At 41.1% G+C, this 14,351-nt stretch overlaps 1 protein-coding gene across 1 annotated transcript; it reads left to right on the top strand.

Moving 5' to 3' along the window:
* Positions 1–7,689: 7,689 nt before the first annotated feature.
* LOC139394689 (zinc finger protein 3-like) lies at positions 7,690–10,958 on the top strand. The gene is made up of 2 exons (XM_071142781.1): positions 7,690–8,337; positions 10,360–10,958. The coding sequence occupies exons 1-2, from the start codon at positions 7,932–7,934 to the stop codon at positions 10,956–10,958; spliced, it is 1,005 nt and encodes a 334-aa protein (XP_070998882.1). The 5' UTR covers positions 7,690–7,931.
* Positions 10,959–14,351: the final 3,393 nt, after the last annotated feature.

Raw genomic sequence — 14,351 nt, 5'->3', positions numbered from 1 at the left:
AATTGCAGCACAAATTAATGCTTAAGAGTTCAAATAACAGACACATCTCAACATCAACTGTTCAGAGGAGACTGTGTGAATCAGGCCTTCATGGTCGAATTGCTGCAAAGAAACCACTACTAAAGGACACCAATAAGAAGAAGAGACTTGCTTGGGCCAAGAAACACTGGACATGAGACCGGTGGAAATCTGTCCTTTGGGTCCGAATTGGAGATTTTTGATTCCATTTGATTTCACTACGTGAATCAGGCCTTCATGGATGAATTTATGAAAAGAAACCACTTCTAATGGACACCAATAATAAGAAGAGACCTGCTGGGTTTAAGAGACTTGAGCAATGGACATTAGACCGGTGAAAATCTATGTTTTGGTCTGATGAGTCCAAATTTGCGATTTTTGGTTCCAATCGCTGTGTCTTTGTGAGACACAGAGTAGGTGAATGGATGATCTTCTCATGTGTAGTTACCACCGTGAAGCATGGAGGAGGAGATGTGATGGTGTGGGGGTGCTTTGCTGGTGACACTATCTGTGATTTATTTAGAATTCAAGGCACACTTTACCAGCATTCTGAAGGGATATGCCATCCCATCTGGTTTGCGCAACACAACAATGACCCAACACACCTCTTGGCTGTGTAAGGGCTATTTGACCAAGAAGGAGAGTGATGGAGTGCTGCATCAGATGACCTGGCCTCCACAATCACCCGACCTCAACCCAATTGAGATGGTTTGGGATGAGCTGGACTGCAGAGTGAAGGAAAAGCAGCCTGCAAGTGCTCAGCATATGTGGGAACTCTTTCAAGACCGTTGGAAGAGCATTCCAGGTGAAGCTGGTTGAGAGAATACCAAGAGTGTGCAAAGCTGTCGTGAAAGGCAAAGGGTGGCTACTTTGAATAATCTAAAATATAAAATCTATTTTGATTTAATACTTTTATTTACTATATGTTTCCACATGTGTTATTTCATAGTTTTGATGTCTTCTACAATGTAGAAAATAGTAAAAAAAAAAATAAATAATTAAAAAGCCCTTAAATGAGTGTGTCCAAACGTTTTACTGGTACTATATATATATTATTATATACATGGCTTAATGCATCATTACATTAGCCATTTAGCCCCAGTATGAAACTCAACTAGTCTCTCACTGTTTAACTAGAATAACATCAGTTGTGTCCTTCAAACTGTTAGACTGTTAGTCCATAATCAACTGATAAGTGGTACTTTTTTGGTGCTGTACGTGTTGGTGAGAGGGATGATATTAGAGGGTTCAGGGTATGGAGATTGGGCCATGAGAGGGTCTTGAGCTGGTGGTCCTCCATCCACACCTTGATTGACCTGGCTGTGTGACATGGAGCATAATTGTCCTGCTGGAAAAAAACAATCCTCAAGAGTTTTGGTGAACATTGTCAGAACAGAAGGAAGCAAGTTTTCTTCCAGGACGACCTTGTACGTGGCTTGATTCATGCGTCCTTCACAAAAGACAAATCTGCCCCGATTCCAGCCTTGCTGAAGCACCCCCAGATCATCACCGATCCTCCACCAAATTTCACAGTGGGTGCAAGACCTGGAGAGGCCTACAAGCCACAGTGTCTCGCACCCACTGAAATTTTGTGGAAGATTGGTGATGATCTGGGGGTGCTTCTGGAAGGCTTGAATCGGGGCAGATTTGTCTTAAGACAATTGTCAAATAAGTTTATCAAAGCATTTAAATGTCATTACAGACGTGAATTGTTGCACAACATCATGGGCATCACCTTTTTAGCTCAAATAAACAGTTTCTGATTTCTGCTGTTGTGGGCCTATAACCATCTGCCTGACTTTGTTGTTCACACAGGAGAGAGATATGACTATTGTGGATCCTCTGGGGAGCCTCAACAACATCATGAAGCTGATGAGGCAAAGAAGAGTCTCTCCACATCAGAAACCCTCAAAAAACACCAGCAGATATCCACAGAGAAGAAATCTCAACGCTGCTCTGACTGTGGGAAGACCTTTTCAAGATTATATACATTACAATCACACCAGAGAATTCACACTGGAGAGAAACCTTTCAGCTGCGATCAATGTGGGAATAGTTTTGTTACATCTGGCTGTCTGACTATACACCAGAGAACACACACAGGAGAGAAACCGTATAGCTGTGATCAATGTAAAAAGAGTTTTGTTACTTCGAGCTCTCTGACTAAACACCAGAGAACACACACAGGAGAGAAACCTTATTGCTGTAATCAATGTGGGAAAAGTTTTGTTTCATCTAGCCGTCTGACAATACACCAGAGAACACACACAGGAGAGAAATCTTATAGCTGTGATCAATGTGGGAAGAGTTTTGTTTCATCTAGCCATCTGACTATACACCAGAGAATACACACAGGAGAGAAAGCTTACCACTGCTCTGACTGTGGAAAGAGTTTTTCTATCTCAGGAAATTTTAAATCACACCAGAGAACACACACAGGAGAGAAACCTTATAGCTGTAATCAATGTGGGAAGAGTTTTGCTCAATCAAGCAACCTGATAGGACACCTGAGAATACACACTGGAGAGAAACCTCACTGCTGCTCTGAGTGTGGGAAGACCTTCTCAAAATTATATACATTACAATCACACCAGAGAATTCACACTGGAGAGAAACCTTATAGCTGCTCTGAATGTGGAAAGATATTTTCAAAATTATATACATTACTATCACACCAGAGAACACACACTGGAGAGAGGCCTCATAGCTGTAAGCAATGTGGGAAGAGTTTTATTCGCTCAAGCTGCCTGATGGTACATCTGAAAAAACACACAGGAGAAAAATAATTTAGCTGTGATCAATGTGGGAAGAGATACTCTGATAAAAGATCTCTGATTAAACATCAGAAAATACATGAAGGAGTTGTTTCATGATTTCAATGAAATAATGTCACAATGTAGAATGTTTGTAACGTTGTGGAAGGCGTATTTTAATTAATAATGTGACAATGTAGAACCCTAATATTTTGCCCCTGTTCTATTGATTTCAGTGTGATGTGGATATTAGCCTCATCAGGGGAATCCAGGTTCTGAAATGAAAGAGTACTATTTATATGATTAACAAGAACTTGTTGCGTTACACTTACCTCGTTGGCGACCCACTTGAATCAAAATGCAACACTTCAAAATGTAGCGAGCTGTCTTCTACATGTTGTCCTCTAAACAGTGATGTACACATTATTCCTAGATTCCGTGTGTTTTTTGAGCTGTTAGTTTTATCAGGTCGTGCAACCTCATCTCCCCCTCTTGTGCAATTGATTTCAACGTGATATTGATGTGAGTGATGCTAAATATGTGTACTGTTTCTCTTCGTTTTGGGGACCCCGAAATTTCAACACGTCACTCCAAAATGTAGCTGACTGTCTTCTGCAGGTTGTCCTCTAACCTGTGAGGTAAAATATGTCTCCCATTTCCATGTTTTTTTTGTTAGTTTCAACAGCACCTACAACCTGATTTCCCCCTTAATCGATATCAGTGATTTATTGCCAGTTGTCAAAACAAGTGTTTTAGTTTTTTATTTTTTTATTAATTTATTCAACCTTTATTTAACTTTGCAGGTCATTTAAGAACAAATGTTTATTTTCAATGACGGCCTAGGAACAGTGGGTTAACTGATTTGTACTTTGTCAGCTGTATTTCTGTTTGTAAATATGCTAATTGTCTTTATCCCACTACTGAAGAAGCATGAATCAAATCACCTCATATTTCAAACATTCAGCCTGACAAAAGATACATGTTTTATTATTCCATGCCTCACCATTAAGTTCTCCAATACATATTGGAGATCATTTGGTTTTACATTTGGTTTTGATCATAATGTCAATGTAATGTAACATGTGACATAGTAATCACAATTATTTATGCAACCAACTGACTATTTCTTGGTACAATATATTTTGGACGGCATATCTATCGTATCCTATTCTTACTCAAATGAAATCAAATGTATTTATAAAGCCCTTCTTACATCAGCTGATATCTCAAAGTGCTGTACAGAAACCCAGCCTAAAACCCCAAACAGCAAGCAATGCAGGTGTAGAAGCACGGTGGCTAGGAGAAACTCCCTAGAAAGGCCAGAACCTAGGAAGAAACCTAGAGAGGAACCAGGCTATGAGGGGTGGCCAGTCCTCTTCTGGCTGTGCCGGGTGGATTTTTATAACAGAACATGGCCAAAGATGTTCAAATGTTCATTAATTTCAACCTGAAAGGATGTCAGTCCTGTCTGGTCTTACTATTTTATTCAATGCCATTTTCTTAGAATGCTCATTAGTCTTTCAGGTTTTATTATGTTTGTGTTTTTTATTAGTATTTTCCTGTGAAGTCATTACATTCATGTCTGAAATGTGCTGTATAAATAAAACATGATTTGATTGAAACATATTAACCAATTCAGTGCCGGGGTAGTGCGGGCGGCAGCAAAACTCAGCAAAAAAAGAAACGTCCTCTCACTGTCAACTGCGTTTATTTTCAGCAAACTTAACATGTGTAAATGTTTGTATGAACATAACAAGATTCAACAACTGAACAAGTTCCACAGAAATGTGACTAACAGAAAATGCAATAATGTGTCCCTGAAAAAAGGGGGTCAAAATCAAAAGTCACAGTCAGTATCCGGTGTGGCCACCAGCTGCATTAAGTACTGCAGTGCATCTCCTCTTCATGGACTGCACCATATTTGCCAGTTCTTGCTGTGAGATGTTACCCCACTCTTCCACCAAGGCACCTGCAAGTTCCCTGACATTTCTGGGGGGGAATGGCCCTAGCCCTCACCCTCCGATCCCTCCAACAGGTCCCAGACGTGCTCAATGGGATTGAGATCCGGGCTCTTCTCTGGCCATGGCAGAACACTGACATTCCTGTCTTGCAGGAAATCACACACAGAATGAGCAGTATGGCTGGGGGCATTGTCATGCTGGAGGGTCATGTCAGGATGAGCCTGCAGGAAGGGTACCACATGAGGGAGGAGGATCCTGTCAGTCCTGTCTGGTCCAGCGACGGTGGGTTTGTGCCCATAGGCGACGTAGTTGCAGGTGATGTCTGGTGAGGACCTGCCTTACAACAGGCCTGCAGGCCCTCTGTCTAGCCTTTCTCAGCCTGTTGCGGACAGTCTGAGCACTGTTAGAGGGATGGTGCGTTCCTGGTGTAACTCGGGCAGTTGTTGTTGCCATCCTGTACTTGGAATGTATCCTGCCGAGAGTAAGGACACCATATTGGAGTGATCCAATAGCTCACATAACCATGGTTACATAAGTAATCATCGTTGGTAGTTTACAGAAATGGCAGAAGACATGGCAAACGACCCAGCAGCAGTAATGGAGTAATGGAGTCCGGGCCAAGAGGAGAACCTCAGATTTTCCTACATCACAGTAGAGAGAACAAAGGGAGTTAAAGTGATTCAAACGACCTGACCCAGCAGCAGTAATAGACTCCGGGCCAAGAGGAGAGAGTGAACCTCTGTTCACTCTACTGTGTGTAGGGAAATCTAAGGGAGTTAACAGTGATTCAAACGGCCTGACCCAGCAGCAGTAATAGACTCCGGGCCAAGAGGAGAGAGTGAACCTCTGTTCTCTCTACTGTGTGTAGGGAAATCTAAGGGAGTTAACAGTGATTCAAAACCGACCCATAATTAGCCTTTATTCTGCTGAGACGGTAAGACATAACCTTTGTCACGATGCTGGCCTGGGGGTAGGTTTATGACAGTCATAAATACCTCTCCCCCCTTTTTCCTCTCTCTACCCAACTGATGTGACATTTGAAAATCCCTTGGTTAACATAGAGATTCTGGGAACATCAGAAGGTGGGGGGAAATTAAACATATTTTGGTAATACAATCAGTTGGTACTTAAGGAATATTAAGCCATCTGAGACATTCTCATCAATGATAAGGTGACATAACTTGTACAGTGGAAAGTCTACACATTATAGTATCAGATTCACATGGAATTGTTGTGCAATTTAAATGTTTGAATATGAAATTATTTGTGAGGGGATGAAATGTGATTTTAGCTTCTAAAATGTGAGAATTGGGTTTTCATGAGTGAATTAGGCCCGACTCAGTGTCCCGCCCACGTGAAGAGACATTGGTTATAAACTATGAGACACGCCCTCCTAACCCTTCCTATATAAAGCCTTGACGACAATATAACCTCCTGTTCCGGGTACATTACGATGACGATCCGATGTCCAGAAGGGTTCAGATAATAACTACAGAATGAAGCCAACCTCAGCGTGAGCTTTGGTTGCGAATGGTATGAACTTTGAACTCTTATTCGCTACAGAAGTGATACCTCCTAGCCGTTGAGTTAGTAACAGCAGCTGCAAACGTGGGCTAGGAAAGAACAGACAGAGTAACCTGTCTACCACACAACGACGTTACTACAACGTATCCAATTTACCACCAGAGACATTCTTCCGAGGATAGGAAGATCTCTGTTGGCCAACACGAACAGCATCTACGACCAACCTAACGAAGCGCCGCTCAGAGAAAATATTTATTGCATTTTCCTTTTCCAAATGGGCGGTAATTTAGAATGCATAAGATTCTGTATTTACGATAGAGTAGCTGCCTACGGCCCAATAGAGACATCGCTTCTCCCTTTGTTCTTCAGTCTTCCCGCTCTTTCACTCAAACCCAGCCCCCTTTTCTTTGTGTAACCAGCTGTCATATCTGTTCCGCCCGCTAGGGACATTTTCCTTTATGACATAATTTGTAATCAAGGTATGATTAATTCTGTGTATATGTAATTCTGTGTGATTAGTTAGGTATTTAGTAAATAAATAATTAAACCCAATTTTGTATTGCTGATTCAACTTGTTAGCCAGGGTTCATGAAGATAACCAAGAATTTACAACTTTCAGATGAGACTGAATTAAGGTGACGATTAATATTGACTGCTATTGATGTAAAATATTACTAGGTCTTTAAGAGTTTATTCGGAAGATAACAGCTCTATAAATATTATTTCGTGGTGCCCGACTCTCTAGTTAATTACATTTACATGATTAGCTCAATCAGCTAATATTAATTACAGAGAAAGGATTTTATAGAATAGCGTGTCATATCACTTAATCCGACATAGCCAAAGACACGACACTTAGTTAGATAATATATCTGACTAGGTATAAAGTGTAATGTTCCTTTAGTTGTAGATATGTATGCAAGTGCTATATTTTTGATGACTTGTTTTGATTGTGTTACAGCCGTGCATAGTTCATATTAGCTAACTAGCTAGCTAGCTTGTTAACTAACTGCAACATTGGACTGTTTTATGTGAATGTACATTGTGGCTTCACTAGTTAATCGTAACTATCTAATTCATGTGTATAAAATGACTTGACCTTGTGTTATATTTCTGTTTGTGCTCTGAAAACCACGCTGATTTTGACTAACTACTTCAGTTCCAGTGTACTGCCACAGAATAGACGAAAAGCTCAGTTCAGATGTCATTTTTCACCCCATCCATTGTATAAGACTGGTTGTGTTGTTGATACGGTATATTATTTAATAGTTGAGAATTTAAATAAAAAAATTCCTCAACTGCTTTATCCACTCCAGACAGCAGATGGCGATATGTGTATTTCAGGCCATGCTGCTACTGTGACGTATAATCTAGTGGACGGAACGCTTCTTCAACAACTGCAGCCACCTCGGTAGCTCGCTGGACAACAACGTCGGAACATTCAAGTTCTTTGGGACAATTTCGTTGTTTATATGCCGCTATGTTTTGAAAACACTTCTATGCCTAAAAAGAACACACTCAGTTACCCCATTTAATGTCATATTGACGTTGTTATTCAGCTAGCTGGCTATTTAAGTTAGCACTAGTCTAGTCGCTAATGCTAACTAGCTAGCTAACATCCCCGACCATTAGTTCACGAAGCTACTCCCCCCCTGCTAAAGAGGAGGTCTGTTGGATGGAGAAAGGAACTCTCTTAAAAGAGGAGGGAGAGGAGGCTGTACCAGTGAAAGAAAAAGAGGAAGAAGCTTACAGAGTGAAAGAAGAAGAGGATGATGTTACTGTGAAAGAAGAGGAGGATGGAGTTTTGGGGGTTGAAGAGGGGGAGATGCCTGTCGCAGTGAAAGAAGAGGAAGACTGTTTTGGCGTGACGGAGATGCCTGTCGCAGTGAAAGAAGAGGAAGACTGTTTTGGCGTGATGGAGATGACTGTCGCAGTGAAAGAAGAGGAAGACTGTTTTGGCGTGACGGAGATGACTGTCGCAGTGAAAGAAGAGGAAGACTGTTTTGGCGTGACGGAGATGACGGTCACATTGGAAGAAGAGGAAGAGCAGGCTGGAGATCTGATGAACACCGGTACATACAGTAAGTACCATGTTAAACAGCGGTGTTTTTTGTTGTTGTAGCGCTCCTGTCAATATTTAGTAAGGACGCGCAACCATAGAATTACAATGCTGCACCAACCAACCAAAACTATGAATCAATTTTAGCAGCACCCAATCACATCAGACCTTATACCTTCCATTCCGTCCAGCCCTGGACTAAACTAGCTAGTCATTCCACATGAAGGAAAGCTTCCACTCAACATTCCATAGCAGTCTGAGATGTAGCTACACATTTTTTTGTGTGTAATAAGTCAAGGGATGTGAATACTTTCTGAAGGCATTGTATGTAGTTTCAGCGAGTCATTATCAACTGGGCAGACAACGGTTGTAAATTATTTAGCATAGGCCCTTAGTGGAGCAGCGGTCTAAGGCATTGCAGTGCTTGAGGCATCACTAGAGCCCCGGGTTCGATCCCAGACTGTGTCACCGGGAGACCCATGACGACGACGCACAATTGGCCCGGCGTCGTCCGGGTTAGGGGAGAGTTTGGCCAGCCAGGATTTTCTTGTCCCATGGTGCTCTAGCGACTCCTTGTGGTGGACCCGGGTGCCTGCATGCTGACTCTGGTCGCCAGTTGAACGGTGTTTTACCTCCGACACATTGGTGCAGCTGCATTCCGGGTTAAGCGGCTTTGGCAGGGTCGTGTTTCGGAGGACGCGTGGCTCTCGAACTTTAGCTTCTCCCGAGTCCGTACGGGAGTTGCAGCGATGGGACAAGACTGTAACTACCAATTGGATATCACAAAATTGGGGAGAAAAATGTGTAAAAAGTACAACAAACAAACAATAATAATAATATTCCTCATCCCCAAATGTATTATAATTATTTTATAAATCCTGAACCAACACAATTGCGCTTGACACCCCAACCCCTCCCCTGACTTTGTTGATAGCTACTTTATCGAGGAAAAGTGTACTTCGAATACTTGTGATATGTGGTAGTCCCACCTAGCTATGAATGCACTAACTGTAAGTGGCTCTGGATAAGAGAGTCTGCTAAATGACTCACTAATGTAGTGGCTCTGGATCAGAGAGTCTGCTAAATGACTCACTACTGTAGTGGCTCTGGATAAGAGTGTCTGCTAAATGACTCACTACTGTAGTGGCTCTGGATAAGAGAGTCTGCTAAATGGCTCACTACTGTAGTGTCTCGGGATAAGAGTGTCTGCTAAATGGCTCACTACTGTAGTTTCTCTGGATAAGAGAGTCTGCTAAATGACTCACTACTGTAGTGTCTCTGGATAAGAGTGTCTGCTAAATGGCTCACTACTGTAGTGGCTCTGGATCAGAGAGTCTGCTAAATGACTCACTACTGTAGTGTCTCTGGATAAGAGTGTCTGCTAAATGACCCACTACTGTAGTTTCTCTGGATAAGAGTGTCTGCTAAATGACCCACTACTGTAGTTTCTCTGGATAAGAGAGTCTGCTAAATGACCCACTACTGTAGTTTCTCTGGATAAGAGAGTCTGCTAAATGACTTACTACTGTAGTGTCTCTGGATAAGAGTGTCTGCTAAATGACTCACTACTGTAGTGGCTCTGGATAAGAGAGTCTGCTAAATGACTCACTACTGTAGTGGCTCTGGATAAGAGAGTCTGCTAAATGGCTCACTACTGTAGTGTCTCTGGATAAGAGTGTCTGCTAAATGACTCACTACTGTAGTGGCTCTGGATAAGAGAGTCTGCTAAATGGCTCACTACTGTAGTGGCTCTGGATCAGAGAGTCTGCTAAATGACTCACTACTGTAGTGGCTCTGGATAAGAGTGTCTGCTAAATCACTCAAATGTAAATGTCAAATTGACTGGATGTCCTTTGGATGGTGGACCATTCTTGATACACAGGTGAAACTGTTGAGCATGAAAAACCCAGCACCGTTGCAGTTCTGGCCTCAGGTTATTGAGGGGCCCAGTCTAAATTAAACCTCATAGGAAGACAGTTTTATGATGTGGCGATTTCATTTAGGTCTTTGTTTAGTATTTAACTAAATGCTCTGTCTTTGGCAGGAGAGAGACCAGACTCTCACTCTGACAGCGAGAAGAGTCCTTTAGGGGAACCAGAGCCAGAGACGTCCAAACCAGCAAGACCACACCACTGCTCCCACTGTGGAAAGAGTTTTACTAATTCACGGAACCTAAAAGAGCATGAGAGGATACACACAGGAGAAAATGCTTTTCAATGCTCCCAGTGTGAAAAGAGTTTTAAAGAGTTAGAGAACCTGAAAATACACAAGAGAACGCACTCTGAAGAGAAGCCTTACCACTGCTCCCAATGTGGAATGACATTTAGGTGGTTACAAGGCCTGAAAAGGCATGAGAGAATACACACAGGAGAAAAGCCCTACCGCTGTTCCCACTGTGAAAATAGTTTTAGGTGGTTAGAAGGCCTGAAAAGGCATGAGAGAATACACACAGGAGAAAATCCCTACCAATGCTCACAATGTGGAAGGAGTTTTACTCAGTTAGCGAGCCTGAAATCACATCAGAGGATACATACACAGGAGAAGACATACCACTGCTCTAATTGTGGAAAGACATTTTCCCGGGCAGAGGACCTGAAATCACATGAGAGAATAGAGAGGCTGTGTTCTGACTTATGTTTTTGACCTGAGAATTTGTGTTTTATGTTCATGCCAAATTAAATCATATTGTTTAAATTAAATAATTCTAAAAAATAGGCCTGTTTTTTCATCTCGAGACATGATCATGTCTAAAATCAGATTAAATATTTGTAGATGTGTATTTTGTTTTCTTTGAGCTTTGATTAATTTGATACAATATAAACCCTCTGTTGTTCATTATATTATTTGGATATTGCTAAATGTAAATTATATAAGTAGGTACATAGCCTTGCACATGGCATATCTTGTCCAAAATGACTCATAGTAGCAGGAGCCTATTTCCTGTTTCTGTAGTGAGGAAGCTTGATGTAGAGTGCTTCCCCTGGACAGGACTCTAGTCTATACAGTACCACAGTATAGTAACAGGACTCTAGTCTATACAGTACCACAGTATAGTAACAGGAGTCTAGTCTATACAGTACCACAGTACAGTAACAGGACTCTAGTCTATACAGTACCACAGTACAGTAACAGGACTCTAGTCTATACAGTACCACAGTACAGTAACAGGACTCTAGTCTATACAGTACCACAGTATAGTAACAGGACTCTAGTCTATACAGTACCACAGTGTAGTAACAGGACTCTAGTCTATACAGTACCACAGTACAGTAACAGGACTCTAGTCTATCCAGTACCACAGTATAGTAACAGGAGTCTTTCTCCTGGTTGTTTGAGGCAGCTTGATGTACATTACCAGGCAAAAGTTTTAGAACACCTACTCATTCAAGGGTTTTTCTTTATTTTTACTATTTTCTACATTCTTGAATATTAGTGAAGACATCAAAACTATGAAATAACACATATGGAATCATGTAGTAAGCAAAAACGTGCTGAACAAATCAAAATATGTTATATTTTGGATTCTTCAAAGTAGACGCCCATTGCATTGCCCTCATGCGGCGATGTTTGCAAACACGGCAAGGTGTTTTACACATCTACATAAAGATGACTTGCGTTTGCGTCACAAATCACCTAGCAACCGCACCAGGCGCCATGTTGGAACACCAGTCAGCCCGTTAGAAGTCCTCCCATCACGACTGGCTGCGTTTAGACTATCGCCGGAAAACTTCGGGAAGACTGCCCATTATTTCATTTTTTTTGTAAGGACCCCAGAGAACGGAGGCAGTGGGAGAACCTATTCAAGTAAGTAAATATATTATGGAAAATGTTAGCCTGCATACAAAATTCCTATAGCTTACTCAAATGAGCTGCTGGCGTATTGTTCACTAGTGTTCTAGTGTTCTGACAAACGGAGGGAAAAACAAACAAACGGAGAACTAGTCAAAAAGCTCAAACCAAGTTTATTTACCCACTGGGTCAAACAGCTGTTTACACAGAGGCACATAGAATTACACTCTTCTTCCAGCTGGACCTTTGGCCTCTTTGCACCTCTGGACAGCCAATTACATCTCTGTTGCTAGGCAGGAACTTAAGTGGTGACTGTTCCTTCACATTTCATCTGACCTCGGCCCACATTCCTCACCTCTGGACAGACCAATTACATCTCTGTTGCTAGGCAGGAACTTAAGTGGTGACTGTTCCTTCTCACTTCGTCTGACCTCGGCCCACATTCCTCACCCTAATCCACGGCTATACAACCGTATCAGTGACTGAAACAATGACCGTTGTCCTTCTCCTCTCCATAGGATACATGAGATTTGACATGACTGAAAAATAGAGGTTGACCGATTTATGATTTTTCAATGTCGCTACCGATTATTGGAGGAACAAAAAAAGCCGATACCGATTAAATCGGTCAATTTCTTTTATTTTATATATATTATATTTGTAATAATGACACGTAAAATCAATTTGGTCTCAAATAAATAATGAAAAATGTTCAATTTGGTTTAAATAATGTAAAAACACAGTGTTGGAGAAGAATGTAAAAGTGCAATATGTGCCATGTAAGAAAGCTAACGTTTAAGTTCCTTGCTCAGAACATGAGAGCATGTGATGGTTCCTTTTAACATGAGTCTTCAATATTCCCATGTAAGAAGTTTTATGTTGTAGTTATAGAAATTATGACGGGTTGACTATTTCTCTCTATACAATTTGTATTTCATATACCTTTAACTATTGGATATTCTTACAGGCACTTTAGTATTGCCAGCCTAATCTCTGGAATTGATAGGCTTGAAGTCATAAACAGTGCTAAGTGCTGTTTGAATGAATGCTTATGAGCCTACTGCTACCTACCACTGCTCAGTCAGACTGCTCTATCAAATCATAGACTTAATTATAATAACACACAGAAATACGAGCATTTGGTCATTAATATGGTAAAATCCGGAAACTATAATTTCGAAAACAAAACATTTATTATTTCAGTGAAATACGGAACCGTTCCGTATTTTATCGAACGGGTGGCATCCCTAAGTCTAAATATTCCTGTTACATTGCTCGACCTTCAATGTTATGTCATAATTACGTAAAATTCTGGCAAATTAATTACGGTCTTTGTTAGGAACAAATGGTCTTCACGCAGTTCGCAACGAGCCAGGCGGCCCAAACTGCTGCATATACCCTGACTCTGCTTGCACTGAACGCAAGAGAAGTAACAATTTCCCTAGTTAATATTGCCTGCTAACATAAATTTATTTTAACTAAATATGCAGGTTTAAAAATATATACTTCTGTGTATTGATTTTAAGAAAGGCATTGATGTTTATGGTTAGGTACATTTGTGCAACGATTGTGCTTTTTTCGCGAATGTGCTTTTGTTAAATCATCACCCGTTTGGCAAAATTGAAGTAGGCTGTGATTCGATTATAAATTAACAGGCACCGCATTGATTATATGCAATGCAGGACAAGCTAGTTAACCTAGTAATATCATCAACCATGTGTAGTTAACTAGTGATTATGAAGATTGCTAGTTTTTTTTATAAGATAAGTTTAATGCTAGCTAGCAACTTACCTTGGCTCCTTGCAGCCTCAAGTTCCTTTTGATGCTGCACTCGCGTAACAGGTGGTCAGTCTGCCACACAGTCTCCTCGTGGAGTGCAATGTAATCGGCCATAATCTGCTTCCAAGAAGGTCGATTACCAATTGTTATGAAAACTTGAAATCGGCCTGCAAAACTTAACGAAGAACTGCAGTTACATTCAGATTAAGTAAATTGGTCCTAAATATTTCAACAAATAAAAGCTTATTTGTGACAAATCATTCCCTAAATCTTGTAATGAATAATGTGGAAATTGAGCAAGTTGAGGTGACTAAACTGCTTGGAGTAACCCTGGATTGTAAACTGTCATGGTCAAAACATGTTGATACAACAGTGATGCTTTGCCTTCTTAACAAAACTATCAACAAGGCAGGTCCAACCGGCCCTAGTTTTGTCGCACCTGGACTACTGTTCAGTTGTGTGGTCAGG

This window comes from Oncorhynchus clarkii, unplaced genomic scaffold, assembly GCF_045791955.1.
Source record: "Oncorhynchus clarkii lewisi isolate Uvic-CL-2024 unplaced genomic scaffold, UVic_Ocla_1.0 unplaced_contig_449_pilon_pilon, whole genome shotgun sequence".
In the NCBI taxonomy this organism is placed as follows: Eukaryota; Metazoa; Chordata; class Actinopteri; order Salmoniformes; family Salmonidae; genus Oncorhynchus; species Oncorhynchus clarkii.
This window is presented reverse-complemented; position numbering and strand designations above follow the sequence as displayed.

Coding starts and splice junctions, on each gene's coding strand:
- LOC139394689 (XM_071142781.1), top strand. CDS start 7,932: ATGGAGAAAGGAACTCTCTTAAAAGAGGAGGGAGAGGAGGCTGTACCA. Junction 8,338..10,359: donor GATGAACACCGGTACATACA/GTAAGTACCATG, acceptor TGTCTTTGGCAG/GAGAGAGACCAGACTCTCAC.